The 16,768-nt window shown below is 41.2% G+C and overlaps 1 protein-coding gene across 1 annotated transcript in view; it reads right to left on the reverse strand.

Moving 5' to 3' along the window:
• The window catches only part of UST (uronyl 2-sulfotransferase), a 324,327-nt gene that overhangs the window by 170,106 nt on the left and 137,453 nt on the right, over positions 1–16,768 (reverse strand). The window contains exon 2 of the mRNA XM_064360586.1: positions 16,537–16,580. Within this exon, the coding sequence (XP_064216656.1) occupies positions 16,537–16,580 (44 nt within the window). The remainder of the gene's footprint in view (positions 1–16,536; positions 16,581–16,768) is intronic.

Below are 16,768 nucleotides of genomic sequence, written 5' to 3' on the forward strand. Positions count from 1 at the left end.
ATTTCTCATTATTAATGCCCTGACATACCACTTCACTGGCATATCTTTTTGGCCAAGGGGAAGAAGGTATCTGGTTTTGAAGAGGAAGAAAGAAATGGGAGAGGCATGAAGATCAAAGCCAGGCAGATAAGTGACTCTGGGCAAGAAGCATCCACCTCTCCAGATCATCTGCGATGCCCCACATCCTACAGCACCGCGCTAGGGGCACTGCATCGTGGAACCATGCTGGATGCGGCTTCCGTAACTGCGAAGTTCATTCCGGATACCTCTGACTCCTAGATGAAAGGATTCCTCTAGGTACATATAATTAGTCCATATCCATTAAGCCAAAAAAGATGTATAAAATATGTTCCATTCCCTTGAGGAATTACAATACAGTTGGGGAGATAAAAATATATGCATACAGGTAACAGTACGACGTATAATGATGTGTGCCAGCTTGTTACAGGAGAGTATTATCAGATCAGAAGTGACATTCTCAGTCTGCTTTGTAGTTTTGCACACTGTGATCTCTAACAGGAGCTCACGGCTGCCTTCCTCTTAGAGGAGGTGAAGTCCTAAGATCGTGTATTCCTCAAGGACAAAATTAGGCTCTGGTGACAGGAAATTATACTCTCAAATGCTACAGGGATGGTACAAAGGGTTTTCAGGCTGTTTTCCACTTGGTCCCTTCCCTGGGTCTCCTTCTGTTGTTGGCTGGCTTCACATTGTTCATTTTTGTCTCATGTCCTACACAGATAGGATAGAAAGTAAGTAGCTCCCAAAATTTCCCCTTAATAGGGCCTGAGAAGGGAAAGGGAGCCAACGGGGCATCCAGGTGCATCTCGCCCAAGGGAAAGGCAGTGGGGAAGGCCCTGCTGGTTTTGCTCTGCTCTAGGTTTTAGGGGGATACAGTGACTATTCCCTTTCCAAGGGGTGGAAGAAGGGGAGCTCAAGGTCAAGATGCGGGCATGAGCCTAGAAGAGAACTGCCAGAGTCTCCGTCCAGTCTGCCTTTCACTAGGCTTTAGGCTTGAGGGGAAGAGGAGCCCTGTAACTGCACATAATCAAGCCTGCTTGGCAGAGCAAGAGGCCACGTGGGGGTTCATTTGCAGGGTGTCAGGGACCTGGAAAGAGAGAAGTAATGACTCAGAGGTTTGGAAAACAGGCCAGTCCATCTGTACCCATCAGTGCACAGCCAGCACCTTATGGCTCCCAAAGCACTTCTATAAACGTTAACTTGATTTCCTTTTCCAAAAATGTGAATGTGAAGAATATTGGGAAATCATTACTTCCTATTTTATAAGTGAGAAAAACAAAACTCAGAGAGAGACAGTGCTTAGCTTTGCCAGGATGAAAACTAGGAGGAGTGGGAGCTGGGACTTGGACCAGCATCTTCAAACTCCTGCTGCTGATGTCTTCCCAATATTGAGCTTCTGCCTAGGGCAGCTGCAGGAGGTGGAGGCTTTAAGCCCTGCAAGATGGGGGATCTGAGCAGGAGCAGCCCACTGAATGCTTTGGAGACAAGCACCAAAAATTACTAAATTGGCCAGGTGTGGTAGCTCACACCTGTAATCCCAGCACTTTGGGAGGCCAAGGCAGTTGGATTACTTGAGGTCAGGAGTTCAAGACCAGCCTGGCCAACATGGTGAAACCTAGTCTCTACTAAAAATACAAAATTAGCTGGTTGTGGTTGTAGGCACCTGTAATCCTAGCTACTCGGGAGGCTGAGGCAGGAGAATCACTTGAACCTGGGAGGTAGAGGCTGCAGAGAGTGGAGATCACGTCGCTGCACTATAGCCTGGGTGACAGAGTGAGACTCTGTTTCAAAAAAAAATACTAAATTGTAAATAAGAGTCAATAACCACTAACTAATATTCCTGTTGGAAATATTTTTCACTAAGTTTCTTATTTTGTTATATATAAAATAAGAACGATCTTATTGGATTCAAGAACATCAACTCCAAACATTAGCTATCCCTTTAAACAACCCTGCACTTTTCCTAATCCATTGTGGATTCATCATCCATGAATATATATCAACTTTTATAGGGACTGATTTATAGTTTTGGCCTGTACTGTCATTTGGGCAAATGAAGTCCAGCTGTTTACTACCTCCCACAAGAAGCAAAATGTCCTTCAATTTGCCTTTGATATATTGTATTTAAGATCTGAGGCACATTGAGTCTATTTAATTTCAGACCAAAGATGTGTTCAAGGCCTTGGTGAAGAGTTTTGTGTGCATGTCAAACACACCACTGCTGGTTTTATAGACTTTGATGATTTTCCAGAGTCAATGTCTCTCCCGACAAGAATCATAATTAATTTAGTCTTTGCTTCTACCTCCCAAGATCATTTTGGTCCTCAGTTTCTGAATGTTCTCCGGCCAGTTATGCCTCTCTTGGTCTTTGTTGAGTAAAACTGCATAGAATCTCTCAGGCATAGATAAATCATAGCTTGCACAAGACACAGTCATATTCTGGGCTCAGGGTGCCCAGTGCTTTGACAGCCTCTTCGGGTTGTAGTACTGGGCTGGGAGGAGGCCCCTACATTACAGGCGACAGAGACTCTGAGTTTAGTAGATAATCCTGTGGTTCAGTAGTACCAGAAGAAAAATTAGAGTCACCTGCAAACTCAGAGTTTTCTGAATATCTCCTCTTCCAGGTCACTAGTAAAAATGTTACAACAAATCAAATATTGATAAATGGTGCCTGTCTCCACTTCTCAACCTGTCTGTCCCCATTAGATAATAAAATGAAATTGAATTAAGCTCATTCAACACATGTTTCTGAGGGGAAGATCACAGGCCACAAAGGAAACACATTTTCTCAAATAATTGTATGCTTTCAGGAAATTTGAAAATGATATTTTGTTAACATGATAAAGAGTATGTATGTTAAACTAAAAATTACAATTATACTCAACGATAGAACATTTTTAATATTAAAACTTGAAGCAAAAGAGAGATACTATCTATAATGATCATTCATTCACCTGACATATATTTATTGTCAAATAAATAGGTACATGTCCTAAATGTGGAGGACATGATGATAATTAATATATGGTCTCCCACCATGGACTTTACATTACTTAATATCATTCTGGATAGTGCTAATGTGTGTGAAGGCTCCTGGGAATTTACATAACTGGAGAAAAGTTCAAGGATAAATTGGGGATCATAGAACAGTATGTAATTAAATTTACAAAACAAGACAATTACTTGTTATAAAGGGAATGAAAAGACAAGCAGGAAAGGAGGCATAATCATAATGGCTCAGCTGTCACTCCTGTCTGCCTAGTCTCAACAATAAAATCACTGGGCATTGATTTAGCCCCAATAACATACACCGAGGCAAGAAGGATGGATGACAGAGAAGGGTGCTGGGGGTGGTGGGCAGGTCAGTTGCAGTGAAAGAGCTAAATCCTTCTCTTCCACAGGCAGTGCCTGAAGCTGAGTGAAATCTGGAAGCAGCAACATAGCAGGTTAACCAGGGATATGAAGTTAATACCAAAGAACCAGATAAAAGAGCAGAAAGTGATGTGCAGGGCACTGTCAGAGGCCACTGTTTTTCAATGAGGCCTTTGGTTCTGTAAACTCTGTGTGTTACGTGCATGCACAGCTTTGATTAAACATACAAGGACTGGCAAAATATTTGCATCGAATGTGACAGAAGGCTTGAATATTATTAATATACTATAAAGACTAGACAGGCTTGTGAAAAATGATTCATTTTAGTTGCCCTTGCATGGTGGCATAGTGGGTGATCATTTTTTCCTGCTAGTCTATAATTTTCTGTACTTTCCAAACTAAAACACAATAGAAGCATGCATAATTTTTAAAACAAAGAAATGATCATGCAGTCAAAGAAAAAATAAACAAGCAAAGAATTAGGTAGCTATATTGGGAGCTGCTAAGATGACAAAGTTACTACAACTTCGAAAACCCTGAGGCAGCTGCTACTCTGCCAAGGAGTGGTGGTATGGGTTTTCTTAATTTGCTAAAGCAATTTCTTGATTAAATATGCTTTCCAACAACAATGCACAATTTTAAAATTTCATGCTTCATTTAAAGCCCTTCATTTTTGTTATAAACATCCCAGCCCCAACAACCAGTTAAGCCCATGATTGTAACTAGTGCTGGTTTGGATAAGGCTTGGTGAATATCTTATCAGTGATAACTGGCCCCTGGGGATTGGGGTGGGGAAGATACTGAAGGAACAATTGCATAAACCACATATTTTAAAACCTGTGGCTTCATAGAATTTTTTAAACAAAAAAAGTGAAAGATGTGCTTAATAGCACTAAACATTTGTGGAGGAAGAAATGAATCTGTTATGTTCTTCTTGGGCAAGAGTAGACACATTACATGCTCATAAAATTGATAAATTTAGAAGGACTGTGTCTGAACTTGGACATGGATCTTCACTGAAAGCTGAAATCTCAGAAAGCAGCCAGCTGGACCAAACACTTCCACGTAAATGGTTTAAAAACTGTGATGAGCGTGAAGTAAGAGTGAAGTGAGAATACAGATGACTTTGGGATTAAAAAACAATAACCCTATTATGTAAGGTTGATTTGTTTTCCTTTTTCAGATTCTTTCACCTTCTAAGCTATTAATTACCCATCTCCAACAGAATACCAAAGCATAAAGTTCTTTATAGCATACATTGGTCTCAGAAGCTCTTAGAATTATTTAAAAATAAAATATTCATGTCATTAATTTTCCTATCACTTGCAATGATAAAAAAAAATGAGAGGGTGGAAGGGACTCTTTCAAGGTCATGTTCATCAGAGAGAAACGGATTCCTAACTCCCAGCCTCATTCTGTCTTGCTGGGTCTCTCGTCCTCTAAACCTGATATATTTATCATGAATCATTAAACACAAATCTATGACCCAGTGCAAATGATTCTTCCATAAAATGAAAAGCAGTTTCACTTTTGTACTTTTGTAGGATAATTTTTTTTTTTAATTTTAAAAAAGGACTTTGAGCAAAGTCAGGTTTGAACACAGAATAATATATTCTTAAGGAAAAACAAAATGGCGAGGGATTGTGAAAGGCCTTATTTAGTGTCCTCAATTAGCCCAAAGGCATCAAAGTGGGGATAACTACCAGACCTCAACGTTCTTATAAGGTAAGAGATTCGTACATGGTATACCATCTGGCATGTAATTGCTTTTAAAATTCCAAAGAAGCCAGTTGCAGTGGCTCATGCCTATAATCCCTACACTTTGGGAGGCCGAGGCTGAAGTATTAATTGAAGCCAGGGGTTCAAGGCCAGCTTGGGCAACAGAGTGAGACCCCCCATCTCTACCAAAAAAAAAAAAAATTAGCTGGGCATGGTGGCACACACCTGTTAGAAGGCTGAGGCAGGAGGATACATTGAGCCTAGTAGGTCAAGGCTATAGTGAGCTATGATTGTGCCACTGTACTCCAGCTTGTGCAACAGAGCAAGACTGTGTCTCTAAAAAAAGATTAAAAATAAAAAGGTAAGACTGGGAATGGTGGCTTACAACTGTAATCCCAGCATGCTGGAGGCCGAGACGGACGGATCACTTGAGGTCAGGAGTTTGAGACCAGCCTGGCCAACATGGTGAAACCCTGTCTCTACTAAAAATACAAAAATTATCTGGGCGTGATGGTTCATGCCTGTAATCCCAGCTACTTGGGAGGCTGAGGCATGAGAATCACTTGAACCTAGGAGGAGGAGGTTGCAGTGAGCCCAGATCATACCACTATACTCCAGCCTGGGCAACAGAGTGAGACTCAGTCTCAAAATAATTAAAAACAAATAAATAAGGTAAAAATCCAAAGATAATAGGGTGTGGGGTAGAGTGGAGGATTGGAAACTAGGCTTGCTCTAAGTTATAGCAAACTGAGTTACTTGAATCTATATCAGGGAAATAGCTACAAAACCAAGGACCCATTCTGGGTGATTACCGTTGAGTCAGGCACCATGCTAAGTGCATTCTAGCGATCTCATTTCAGACTCATAATCCTAAGAGGTGGGAATTACTATCCTCTTTTAGAAATAGAAAATTGAAGCTCAAAGGGGTGAAGTACTTATTTTAGGATATCTAGGGTAACTAGTGACACAGTTAGGATTTGCACTGAGATCTGATTCTAAAACCCATGCTTCTCTGCCTCCTCCCAGGCACCAAGAATGAATGGGAAAGACAGAAGGAAGCATACAAAAAGTTAATACGGTCTCATGTTTTCAGCCTAAGGGGTGGATGAGTGCATTGGGCATATTGGATATATATTTTATTAGTCTCACTCATTTTTTGTGTTTGGAATAGTTCTCAATTAAAATATAATTGAAAAGTTAAAAATAAAGAAGCTTCATCATTTCAGCCTTAGACAAAAATAAGTAAGTATCATAAATTTCTTGAGAATGCCAGTTCTTTGTTCTTCAAAGAAAATCAGACACCGTGAGTTTTGACCATGTCGGATGTTCTTTACAGAACAATGAAAAGCAGCCGTGGAGCCAGGGCGCCCTCTTGGCAGCAGCAATGGCTCAGACCACATGGAAGCATGCTAGGCAGGGTGCCCCGCACACAACACAATTTTGTGCCAGAGATTTACTTGCTTCTTCTAGGTCCACACAGAGAAGAGGAAAACCAGGTAGATGACCGTGTCTATATCCTGAAAAATAGGTTTTGAGGTTTGGGAGATAGAAACAAGAAATCCATTTTTCTCTGAAATCTACTCTTCCAAGTAAAAGTGATGCTGACCGAAGGAGAGTATATACACACACAACATCCAGCAATCCTGCTCTCTGGGAAATGGGGACTTTTGGCTCCAAAAATCTTCCCCAAGGTCACCCATGCTTAGCCAAGCCCACTCAAGGTCATTGTACTCTCAATACCTTCTGTAGGTAATTTATGTACTATGATTATAATATATTTGAGTTTTCCTCTTTAAGCTCAAAGCAAGGAATGGACATTACGGCTTCTTTACTACAAAACATTAGACCTTTTTCTGCCAATGTGTCTCCAAGTCTAAAGAAGTTATTAAAAGGGGAAAAAAAAAAACAAAACAAAAATGTACAGGAACTTGGTGATAGTTTTGTGTATTAGTCTGCTCTCATGCTGCTGACAAAGACATACCCAAGACTGGGCAATTTATGAAAAAAAAAAAGAGGTTTGATGGACTCACAGTTCCACGTGGCTGAGGAGGCCTCACAATCATGGCCGAAGGTGAAAGACACATCTCACATGGCAGCAGACAAGAGAGGAGAACGAGAATCAAGTGAAAGGGGTTTCCCCTTATAAAACCACCAGATCTTGTGAGGTTTATTCACTACCACAAGAACAGTATGGAGGAAATCGCCCCCATGATTCAATTGTCTTCCACCGGGTCCCTCCCACAACACTTGGGAATTACAGGAGCTACAATTCAAGATGAGATTCGGGTGAGGACACAGCCAAACCGTATCATATTGTTAACCATTAGGCTGAGAAGTCCCTGCAGATACAGGGACACCTGTTTTGAAAGAAAGCAGACTTCCTTACTGTTTTCCTTTGTTGCTCTCGTGTGCCTCCGTTGTGTTGCAACGGGACACCTCTCTTCAGTAACTTTGTTGTAAGTGAATTGTCACTGAGATCCTTTCCAAAGAAAGATACGATGGAATGTAATATGTTTTTTATATAGAAGATAACACAATTTGAACAGTAGAAATAAATTTTAAATAGATGAAATTGGAGAGAATGTTGTAATAACATAGCTAAAAACATGAGAATGACGAGGAAACGTGAAGAAAGAAGGCTGGGGAAGAAACCTGAGTAGCACAGAAGATTGGAGAAAACCTTAAAAATGCACTGACGGTATCCTAAGGATAAACTTCTAAAAATGGTTTCAATGTTTCTTAAACCGAATAATGCCTAAAAGGCATAATACTTAACGGTATCCTGGTAACTGAAGATATTAAACTCAATCCATTTGTATTGCTACCTGGGGCTGCTGTGACAAACTACCACAAACTTGGTGGCTTAAAACAACAGAAATGTACTGTCACAGTTTAGGTCAGAAATCTAAGCAAGGTGTCTATAGGGCTGGCTTCTGCTTGGGGGTACAGAGGGGAAACCTGCTTCATGCCTCTCTTCTGGTTGCTGGCTGCCAGCCATCCTTGGTGTACCTTGGTCTGTGGCAGCATAACAGCATAATGCCAATCTGCCTCCATTGTCCCTATGGCATTCTCTTGTGGGTCTCTATCTCTGTGTTCAAATTTCCCTCTTCTTTTTTTTTTTTTTGAGATGGAGTCTTGCTCTGTCGCCCAGGCTAGAGTGCAGTGGTGCAATCTCAGCTCACTGCAACCTCTGCCTCTCGGGTTCTTGTAATTCTCCTACCTCAGTCTCCGGAGTAGCTGGGACTACAGGTGCATGCCACTATGCCCAGCTAATTTTATTTTGTATTTTCAGTAGAGACAGGGTTTCACCACGTTAGCCAGGATGGTCTCGATCTCCTGATCTCATGATCCGCCAGCCTCAGCCTCCCAAAATGCTGGGATTACAAGTGTGAATCACCACGCCTGGCCCCTCTTCTTATACAGACATCAATCATTGTCCACCCTACTCCACTATGATCGCATCTTCATCTGCAAAGAGCCTAATTACAAATAGGATCCCATTCACAGATTCTGGGGTTAGGATTCAACATATCTTTTGGGGAAACCCAATTCAATCCATGACACCATTCAAAACTGGATTTGTGACTGATCATTTCTTTCCTACTCCACAATTATATAGACACCATTGGTCTCCATTACCTTAGCTATCACCTTTTCTCTCTCTTTCCTGTTAAAGCCAAGCTCCTCAAAGCAGTTCATATTTCAATTTCCCACCTACCACTCTTAAAACTCCAGCAGTGAGGCCCGTCCCTTCTCATCCTTTCCATCCTAGACTTTTTTTTGTAAGAGATGGAGTCTCATTCTGTCATCCAGGCTGGAGTGTGGTGGTGCAATCATAGCTCACTGTAACCTCCAACTCTCTGGGCTCAAGCGATCCTCCCATCTCAGCCTCCAAAAATGCTGGGATTAGAGGCATAAGCCACTATGCCTGTCCCCATCCCAGATTATCTGATCTATTTAGTTCCTCCTACTCAAGCTTCAGGACTCGCACCTGGAAAAAAGGTCAAGCTGAGCTTCCTGTGTTCGCCTTGTGTTGAGTGCGCATCCGTATCAAAGCACCCAGCAGCCCACTTAGCGTACTTACTGTACGAATCTGTTTGCCAGCCTGTCCTTTGACTGGACTAAACTCATAGAGGGCAGAGACTGTGCATTCTGTGGGATAGCCTCAGCACCCAGTACAGAGGCCAAGGCAAATTTGATGCATAGTAAACACTTGGGTGAATGCATGGTGATCTGCATGTAGTCATTTAGGCTTAAGAATCTATCAATCACAGAACCATGTGCTCTCAGTCTTTGATTCCATCAAACTTTATGATGCAACCAGATTATAAACTGTTAGATGACAGAGATCATCTTCAATTTTCTTTTTTCAGACAGAGTCTTGCTCTGTTGCCAGGCTGGAGTGTAGTGGCACGATCTAAGCTCACTACAATCTCTGCTTCCCAGGTTCAGGTGATTCCTCTGCCTCAGCCTCTTAAGTAGCTGGGACTACAGGTTGGCACCACCGCACCCGGCTAATTTTTTGAATTTGAGTAGAGATGGGGTTTCACCATGTTGGCCAGGATGGTCTTGATCTCCTGACCTCATGATCTGCCCACCTCAGCCTCCCAAAGTGCTGCGATTACAGGTATGAGCAACTGCACCCAGCCCATCTTCAATTTTTTAAGTGTCTTCCTGATCCCTTAGACTAAGTAGGCATTCAACAATTAATACTAAAGGGAAATTAGCTTCTGAAGGTGTGGGTAGGAAGGACTCACCTTTATTGAGCAATGGTTCATTGCCAGACACCGCAAAGCACTATACAATTATTATCTCAGTTCATATTACTCCTCCTCATTCATTTGGAGATTGCTGGCTCAGCATAATAATTGTAAGCCTTCTTATAATAAGCCCATTTTACAACAGAATTTTGAATACTAATATTTTATATGCAAAAAATAATATTATTTTATATATAAAAGTGCCTTTATATACAAGTGTAGACTTCAGTAACATACCTGAACCCTCAATATACTATCAGTATCCACTGAACCCACTTTTAGTATTTTAGATTTTATACATTTCAAGCAGTTCTAACTATTTGTATGAATTAATATTTTATAACTTCATTCTTTCTGAGAGATGTTATAAAGAAAAAGAGAAAATATACTTTTTTTTAAAAAAAAGAAAGATAATAAAACTCAGTCTACCTTGCAACTACCGTATGGGTCCAGCGGACTGTTTAAGAAAATCTAAAATCCACTATGGAATCTTGGTGATTTTATTATTCCTATATCTTGAAACATTTTGCTATCTCATCATCTCAGGAATAATTACCCACCAGTTATATATCAAATATTCCCAAATAAGCTTTCAAAAGACTAAAGTAATAGAAAAATATAAGAACAATGGAATGGATTAGGACACTGCTGTTTAGTAGAATATTTCTTGATGATGAAAATGTTCTATTTTTCCTTGTGCAATACGGTAGCCACTAGCTGCATATAGCTACAGAGAATTTGAAATGTGGCTAGTGCAATGGAGAAACTGAATTTTTATTTTTTAAATTTTAGTTAATTTAGATTTAAATAGTTATCTGAGGCTAATAGCTACCATATTAAACAGGGCAGGCCTAGGGGAATGACTCATTAGTGAAATAAATTGTCACTATTGCATCATCCTCCAGATTTCTTACTGTGTTTCCCAATGTCTTACATTATCTTTTTGGAAGATCTAAAAGGAGAGTAGAGACACCACATTTGTAGTTTGTTTTAATTTTCATCGAATAGAGTGGAGCATTTAGAATTTTTCATTCTTGCCTATAATGAAAAAAAGAAGAAAACTGACAGAAAGAGAGATTTCACAAACAATAGAAGCATCAGAGATGAATGCAAGCCATCAGACAATGGTACTGAAGACTCTAATGATGATGATAAAATTGATTATGGAAATACAACCTCAGACTCTGACTCTTCAGATGATGACATCATAGATTAATTGTCTTAAACTCTCTAAAAATATTGAATGAATAATATTTTCCAAGGATTAAAAAAACATGCTATTCTTATATAGTCAATCATTCAATAGGAAGGATTCCCTCAAATAATATTTTGTGAAAAGAACCAGAAACATCTTGTTTAGCTAAATGAATGTGGGATGGTATTCTTTCACCTTTTCAAATTTGTACACCAAAATTTACTTTATATACAGTTTGAAAATGGTCAGGTGCTGAAGGCAGGTAAGTATACAAAGGTTACTATAAGAAAACAGATAAAGTAGGTGTGAAAAAATTCACTGCATTGATTAAAAAAAATGAAGTGTCCTTTGAACCCAAATAGTAAATGGTGATGACTATTTTTTTCTGGCATACTGAAGGGTAAAATTTGTGTATTGTACTAATCAATGTACCACATTGCTTATTTAAAAGTGCAAAAATTTAGAAATAAGGTAGAAAATTATTGTATTTCTACTTGAATTAGTAATCTTGAAATGGCTAAAAACATGGGCTCCGGAGCTATATACACAGCCCTGGTCTGGAATCCCAAGTCCAACGTTTACCTAGTGTGTGACCTTTGGCAAGTTAGCCTGTCCCTCCAAGATCCAGTTCCCTCATTTGTAAAGTAAGCATTTAAAAATGACTTCCTCTCTGATATCATGTATAGAGATTAAGTTTTGCATGCAAAGTGCTTAGCATAGTGCTTGGCACACAGGAAAAAACAGACACAGTATCAGCTGTAGATAGGGATGGTGATTATATTATCTTTGAGGTGCTTAGAAAACAGCTCTCCCCTTATCTATGGGATTTTGGAAGCTAATGTATGTGAAACGATATCCACATCCTATTTGTTAGCAACAGAACTTATCATTGCTGCTGCCTGCTGCTTGCACCAGGTACCCACGTCCCAGGTGAAGTGAAGCCAAGGGGGGATAATGTCAGCTTCTTGGGTCTGTGGACACTGCAGATAATGCTGCAGAGGACAGAGCACTGAAGCCTTTTCAACCCCACTTTAATCTTCTCTCACACCAGAAAATTTCTTTTTCTGATTTTTAGATCCAGCAGGTGTTACTTTAATGACCTCAAGTTATGCAGAAAAGTATACAGAACTGGGTAAAAACTTCCCCAAATCTCACCCCTTGGAGAAAACACTATTACCCTTTCCAGGCTTGTCACTGTAGAGGTATATGCAAACATATGCATGCAATTTTACAAAAAGAGATATCACGCTTTTGTTTTTGTGCTTCCGATTATCTTTCTGTTTCATTCGCTAGAGAGCTCCATGCTCATTCTTAATCAGTGCTCTAACATTAAACCACTGCATTCTGTGTACATACAAAGCAGTAGTAAAATGTGGCAACCGAAGGAAAATATTAACATCGACCTTCAAATAATGGCCTAGCTCAAAAACTGAGGTGAGCTGTGAGGTTCAAGTGGATTTTAAAAACAAGTGAAAATCAGACGCCTTTGTTTTTTTCTTATGAAAACACTGGAGAGAACGAGGACCTGGGCCCAGTATGTGCTGTGTGGCACACCCCATTCCCTAAATCGCTATTACTTGTGGAATGTGAAACTTGTGAAATTGAACTTCTAATAAAATGAGAACTCGCCTGTAACCTCAGTATATTTTCAGGGTTTAAAAATCTTATTCTATCTAAATCTCAACTCTTTCAGTCTTGGCATCAAAAAGTTATTTTTGAGCGCTAAACAAATATGAAAAAGATGGGTCTGGATTGAGTCTTGCTTTTCCCTGCCAGGGTGAGGGTTCGCTCCAGAGGCCAGACATGTGTGAGTCCTTGTCCTCTGCATGCCACCCTGTCCCTGGATAAGCCAGTGGTCTGTAGAGCTAAACAACTGAGGCCCCGCCCCAGGGGACGCTTGAGGGGCCTTTATCCGGAAGTCTGACCTCATCACTTCTGGGATTCATTTCCACCCTGCCAGAAGCAATAAGACGGATGAGAAGATGTTCACAAACCAGTGTTACTTTTACCCATTGTTATAGTCTTCTTATGGGTACTGCTTAGAAAATCAAGAGTGTTTTTGCTACTCCAATCCCAGATAATGAAAATATACTGAAAGATTCTGTAAACTTCTGCTGATTTAAGAGGATTACGCTCCCAATTTTCAAACTTAGGAAAGAGTTTATAAAACTGGATTGACTCTAAAGAGGTCTGAATAATCTGCTATAACCTGATAATTTTTTGCGTATTCCAGGGAGCTTTAGTTACAGGGTGGGGGAGATGGGGGTAGTTAAAGAGCAGACTGCAGGGCAGAGGGAAGAGGCACAGCTAGGGAAGACCCTATGGGAGAAGGGGAAGTGAGGCCAGCAAACACTGAATCCAGACACTGACCCTCCCAGCAAAGAGGCAGGCAGGACAGACAACCTAGACATAGCAAAGCCAGCAGGAAGACCAAAGTGATGACTCAAGCTGGCCACCAGGGAAAAAGTTCAAAAAGGCAACTTTGTAAAAAGAGGGTCTGGGTCTTCAGACCAGGTAAAACCCTGTTTATCAAGCCAGGAACAACAAGCCATTGAGGAAAACAGCTGATGGGTCCCATTGGCAGAGCCACCTAATCCTGCTCCCTGACATCATGACAGGGCAGGGGGCTGTGGAGGGCTTCACCTGGCCCCTACTCAGGAGACAAAGGAAGTCACTGATGGGGACACCTACCAGACCTTTGGCACCATTTGTCTTTCCCCCTCTATCGTCCCTCCTAGGCAGGTGATTGACCCCTCTAAAAACGTTTTCACTACAAGAAAACTTACAATGGTGAGTCATGATTATATTAATAAATAAACTTTAGATAATAAGCCATATCACTCTCTCTAGGCTACTAACAGTGAAAACACTACAGAAAATATCTAAGGAAATGGTTCTCTTTATATTCATGGCCTTTAGAACAATGGCTCTCAAATGTGAACCCCAGATTCACAGCATCAGCATCATGTGGGAGCTTGAGAGAAATGCACATTCTTGGGTCCCACCCCAGACCCACTGAATCAGACACTCTGGGCCCAGCAATCTGTGTTTTAATAAGCCTCCAGGTACTTCTGATGCAAGCTAAAGTCTGAGAATACTGGCTTAGTGAAAAACCTGGGATGGAAGCCAGAAGACCTAATGCAGATTCCAACTCTGGATTCCATGGTCTAATTCAGTGAAATTTAATGAATAGTCGCGATGTGCCCCTGCGCATTGAAGCTAATGCAAGAATGTGAGGATACTGAGATGAGTTAGACACGGTCCTTATCCTGAGAGAGAACGTAATCCTCTACATTCTTTTGCTCCTCTAGAATGGAGGCTATTTTTGTTGTTGTTGTTCTTGCTTTGTTTTGCATTTGTATTTCTACTGCCTGCAGCATCAGAGTCATTCAATAAACAGGTGGTGGATGAAGTGACAGAACCATTCGATGACTGTGATAAATACAACGATTTTAATGTTTCTGCAGTCTAGTTAATGCCAGCCACCCTTGATTTAGTGTTTATTGCATGTCGGTGTCAAGTGCTCATCAGACATCAGCTCATTCAATCATTTTAGGGGTCCTGTGCTGTGGGCAGTATTTTTAGTCCCACCCTGCACATGAGAAACTGAGGCTCAAAATATTAAGTAGTTCATCCAATGTCACACAGCTAGAAAGTGGCAGCACCAGTGTTGAATCCAGAAATATCTTCTTCCAAAGCTCATGCTCATGAGTGTGGTGGTTGCCCGACTTTGGGGCTGATTTGCTTTGGATCTGTGTCCCCACCCAAATCTCATGTCTGATTACAATCCTGAGTGTTGGGGGGCCCAGTGGGAGTGACTGAATCATGGAGGTGGTTTCTCATGTCTGATTACAATCCTGAGTGTTGGAGGGGCCCAGTGGGAGTGACTGAATCATGGATGTGGTTTCTCATGTCTGATTACAATCCTGAGTGTTGGAGGGGCCCAGTGGGAGTGACTGAATCATGGAGGTGGTTTCTCATGTCTGATTACAATCCTGAGTGTTGGGGGGCCCAGTGGGAGTGACTGAATCATGGAGGTGGTTTCTCATGTCTGATTACAATCCTGAGTGTTGGGGGGCCCAGTGGGAGTGACTGAATCATGGAGGTGGTTTCTCATGTCTGATTACAATCCTGAGTGTTGGGGGGCCCAGTGGGAGTGACTGAATCATGGAGGTGGTTTCTCAGGGTTTAGCGCCATCCCCATTGGTGCTGTTGTGGTGATGGTGAGTTCCTGTGAGATCAGGTTGTTTAAAAGCATGTGGCACCTCCCCCCATCTCTCTTGCACCTTCTCTGGCCATGTAAGATGTGCCTGCTTCCCCTCTGCCTTCCACCATGATTGAAAGTTTCCTGAAGCCTCCCCAGAAGCTGAGCAGATGCCGGCATTATGCCTCTTGTATAGTCTGTGGAACTGTGAGCCAATTAAACCTCTTTTCTTTACAAATTACCCAGTCTCGGGTATTTCTTTATAGTAATGCAGGAATGGACTAATACAGGAGTACATTTCCCCAAAGCCTCTAAGGTTGGTGGTTCATTATCTTCTCACCACGTATCACAACTGCATTTTGTAGGCATCACCTTAAGTGGTCAAAGACTAAGAAGACCAAGTACGGGGAGAGCTAGAGTGCTTGCGTCTATACTTCAGGGTTTCACAGGCCAGATAGAACATTCCTGAAGTAAGAATGACAGATAGGGGGTTGCCAACTTCTTATTTTGCCAAGTACAACCCCTTCCCAGGTACTAATCAACTATCCCCATCATTTCCTACAAGAAAAAAAAATGTCAAAAAAGTACCAGGAACATAAGGTTAGAATAAAGGATAGTTGATTGCATCGCATGTATTTTCTTATATATAACGATGAATTTGTTCTCGTTTTCTCGTTTTTCAGTAGATTAGCATTTTGTTTTCATTGAGCTCAAGAAAGTAAACAGTGTTAGGGAAACTCTACTAAAGGACCATTCTGCCCTTTAAGTCAGACAAAACTGCTTACAGGAAAAACAAAAGCAGACTCACAGGCCAGGCCAGCGCAGCCTTGAGGAGGTACTGGCAGAGCCTCGAGTGGAGTATCCCAACCCAGTTAGGCAGCAGAGAGCAGGACAGATGCGATTCTAGCCCCAAAGCCCGAAGGCATGGGGAGGCCGGGTGTGGCAATAACACCGTGGGCCAGCATCGATGCCAAGGGAAATGAAAATGAGGTACAAACAGGAGAAGCTGCCAGAGGTCTGAAGTCAGTCTCAGGCTCCAATGCCTTGGCAGCTACAGCCACTGGTTCAACGATGGCTCCTTCTCCCTGTCATCTGGCCTGTCTTCATGCTCTTCTGCTTCCTCCCTGTTAGAAGCTAAACATCAATTTCACATCTGTCATCTGCTTCTTGTGAATGATTCACGTCCAGGAGAGATCTGTTCCTGCTTGTTGGAGGCTGTAAGTCTGATAAAAGAAAAAGGGAACTTATATCCCAAGCAAACACCTTACCTTACTAGGAGGTGGTCCATGGTCATCCAAGTAAGTGGAATTTCCTAGAAAATAAAAAAGTTGATGAATCAATTTTTAAAATCACAAATGAATTTAGTGCAAAGTCACTGAAAATCAGCATTCTAGTTACACAGTATTTCTACTCAGACAACAATGCCAAAGAAAAATAGGCAATTAATCACTAGTTTGACAATTTTGCTGGTATTACCATGTTTGATTAATAGTTTCAGCT

The sequence above is a fragment of the Aotus nancymaae genome, unplaced genomic scaffold, assembly GCF_030222135.1.
Source record: "Aotus nancymaae isolate 86718 unplaced genomic scaffold, 86718_ANA_hifiasm-v0.15.2.pri h1tg000040l, whole genome shotgun sequence".
Classification (NCBI taxonomy): Eukaryota; Metazoa; Chordata; class Mammalia; order Primates; family Aotidae; genus Aotus; species Aotus nancymaae.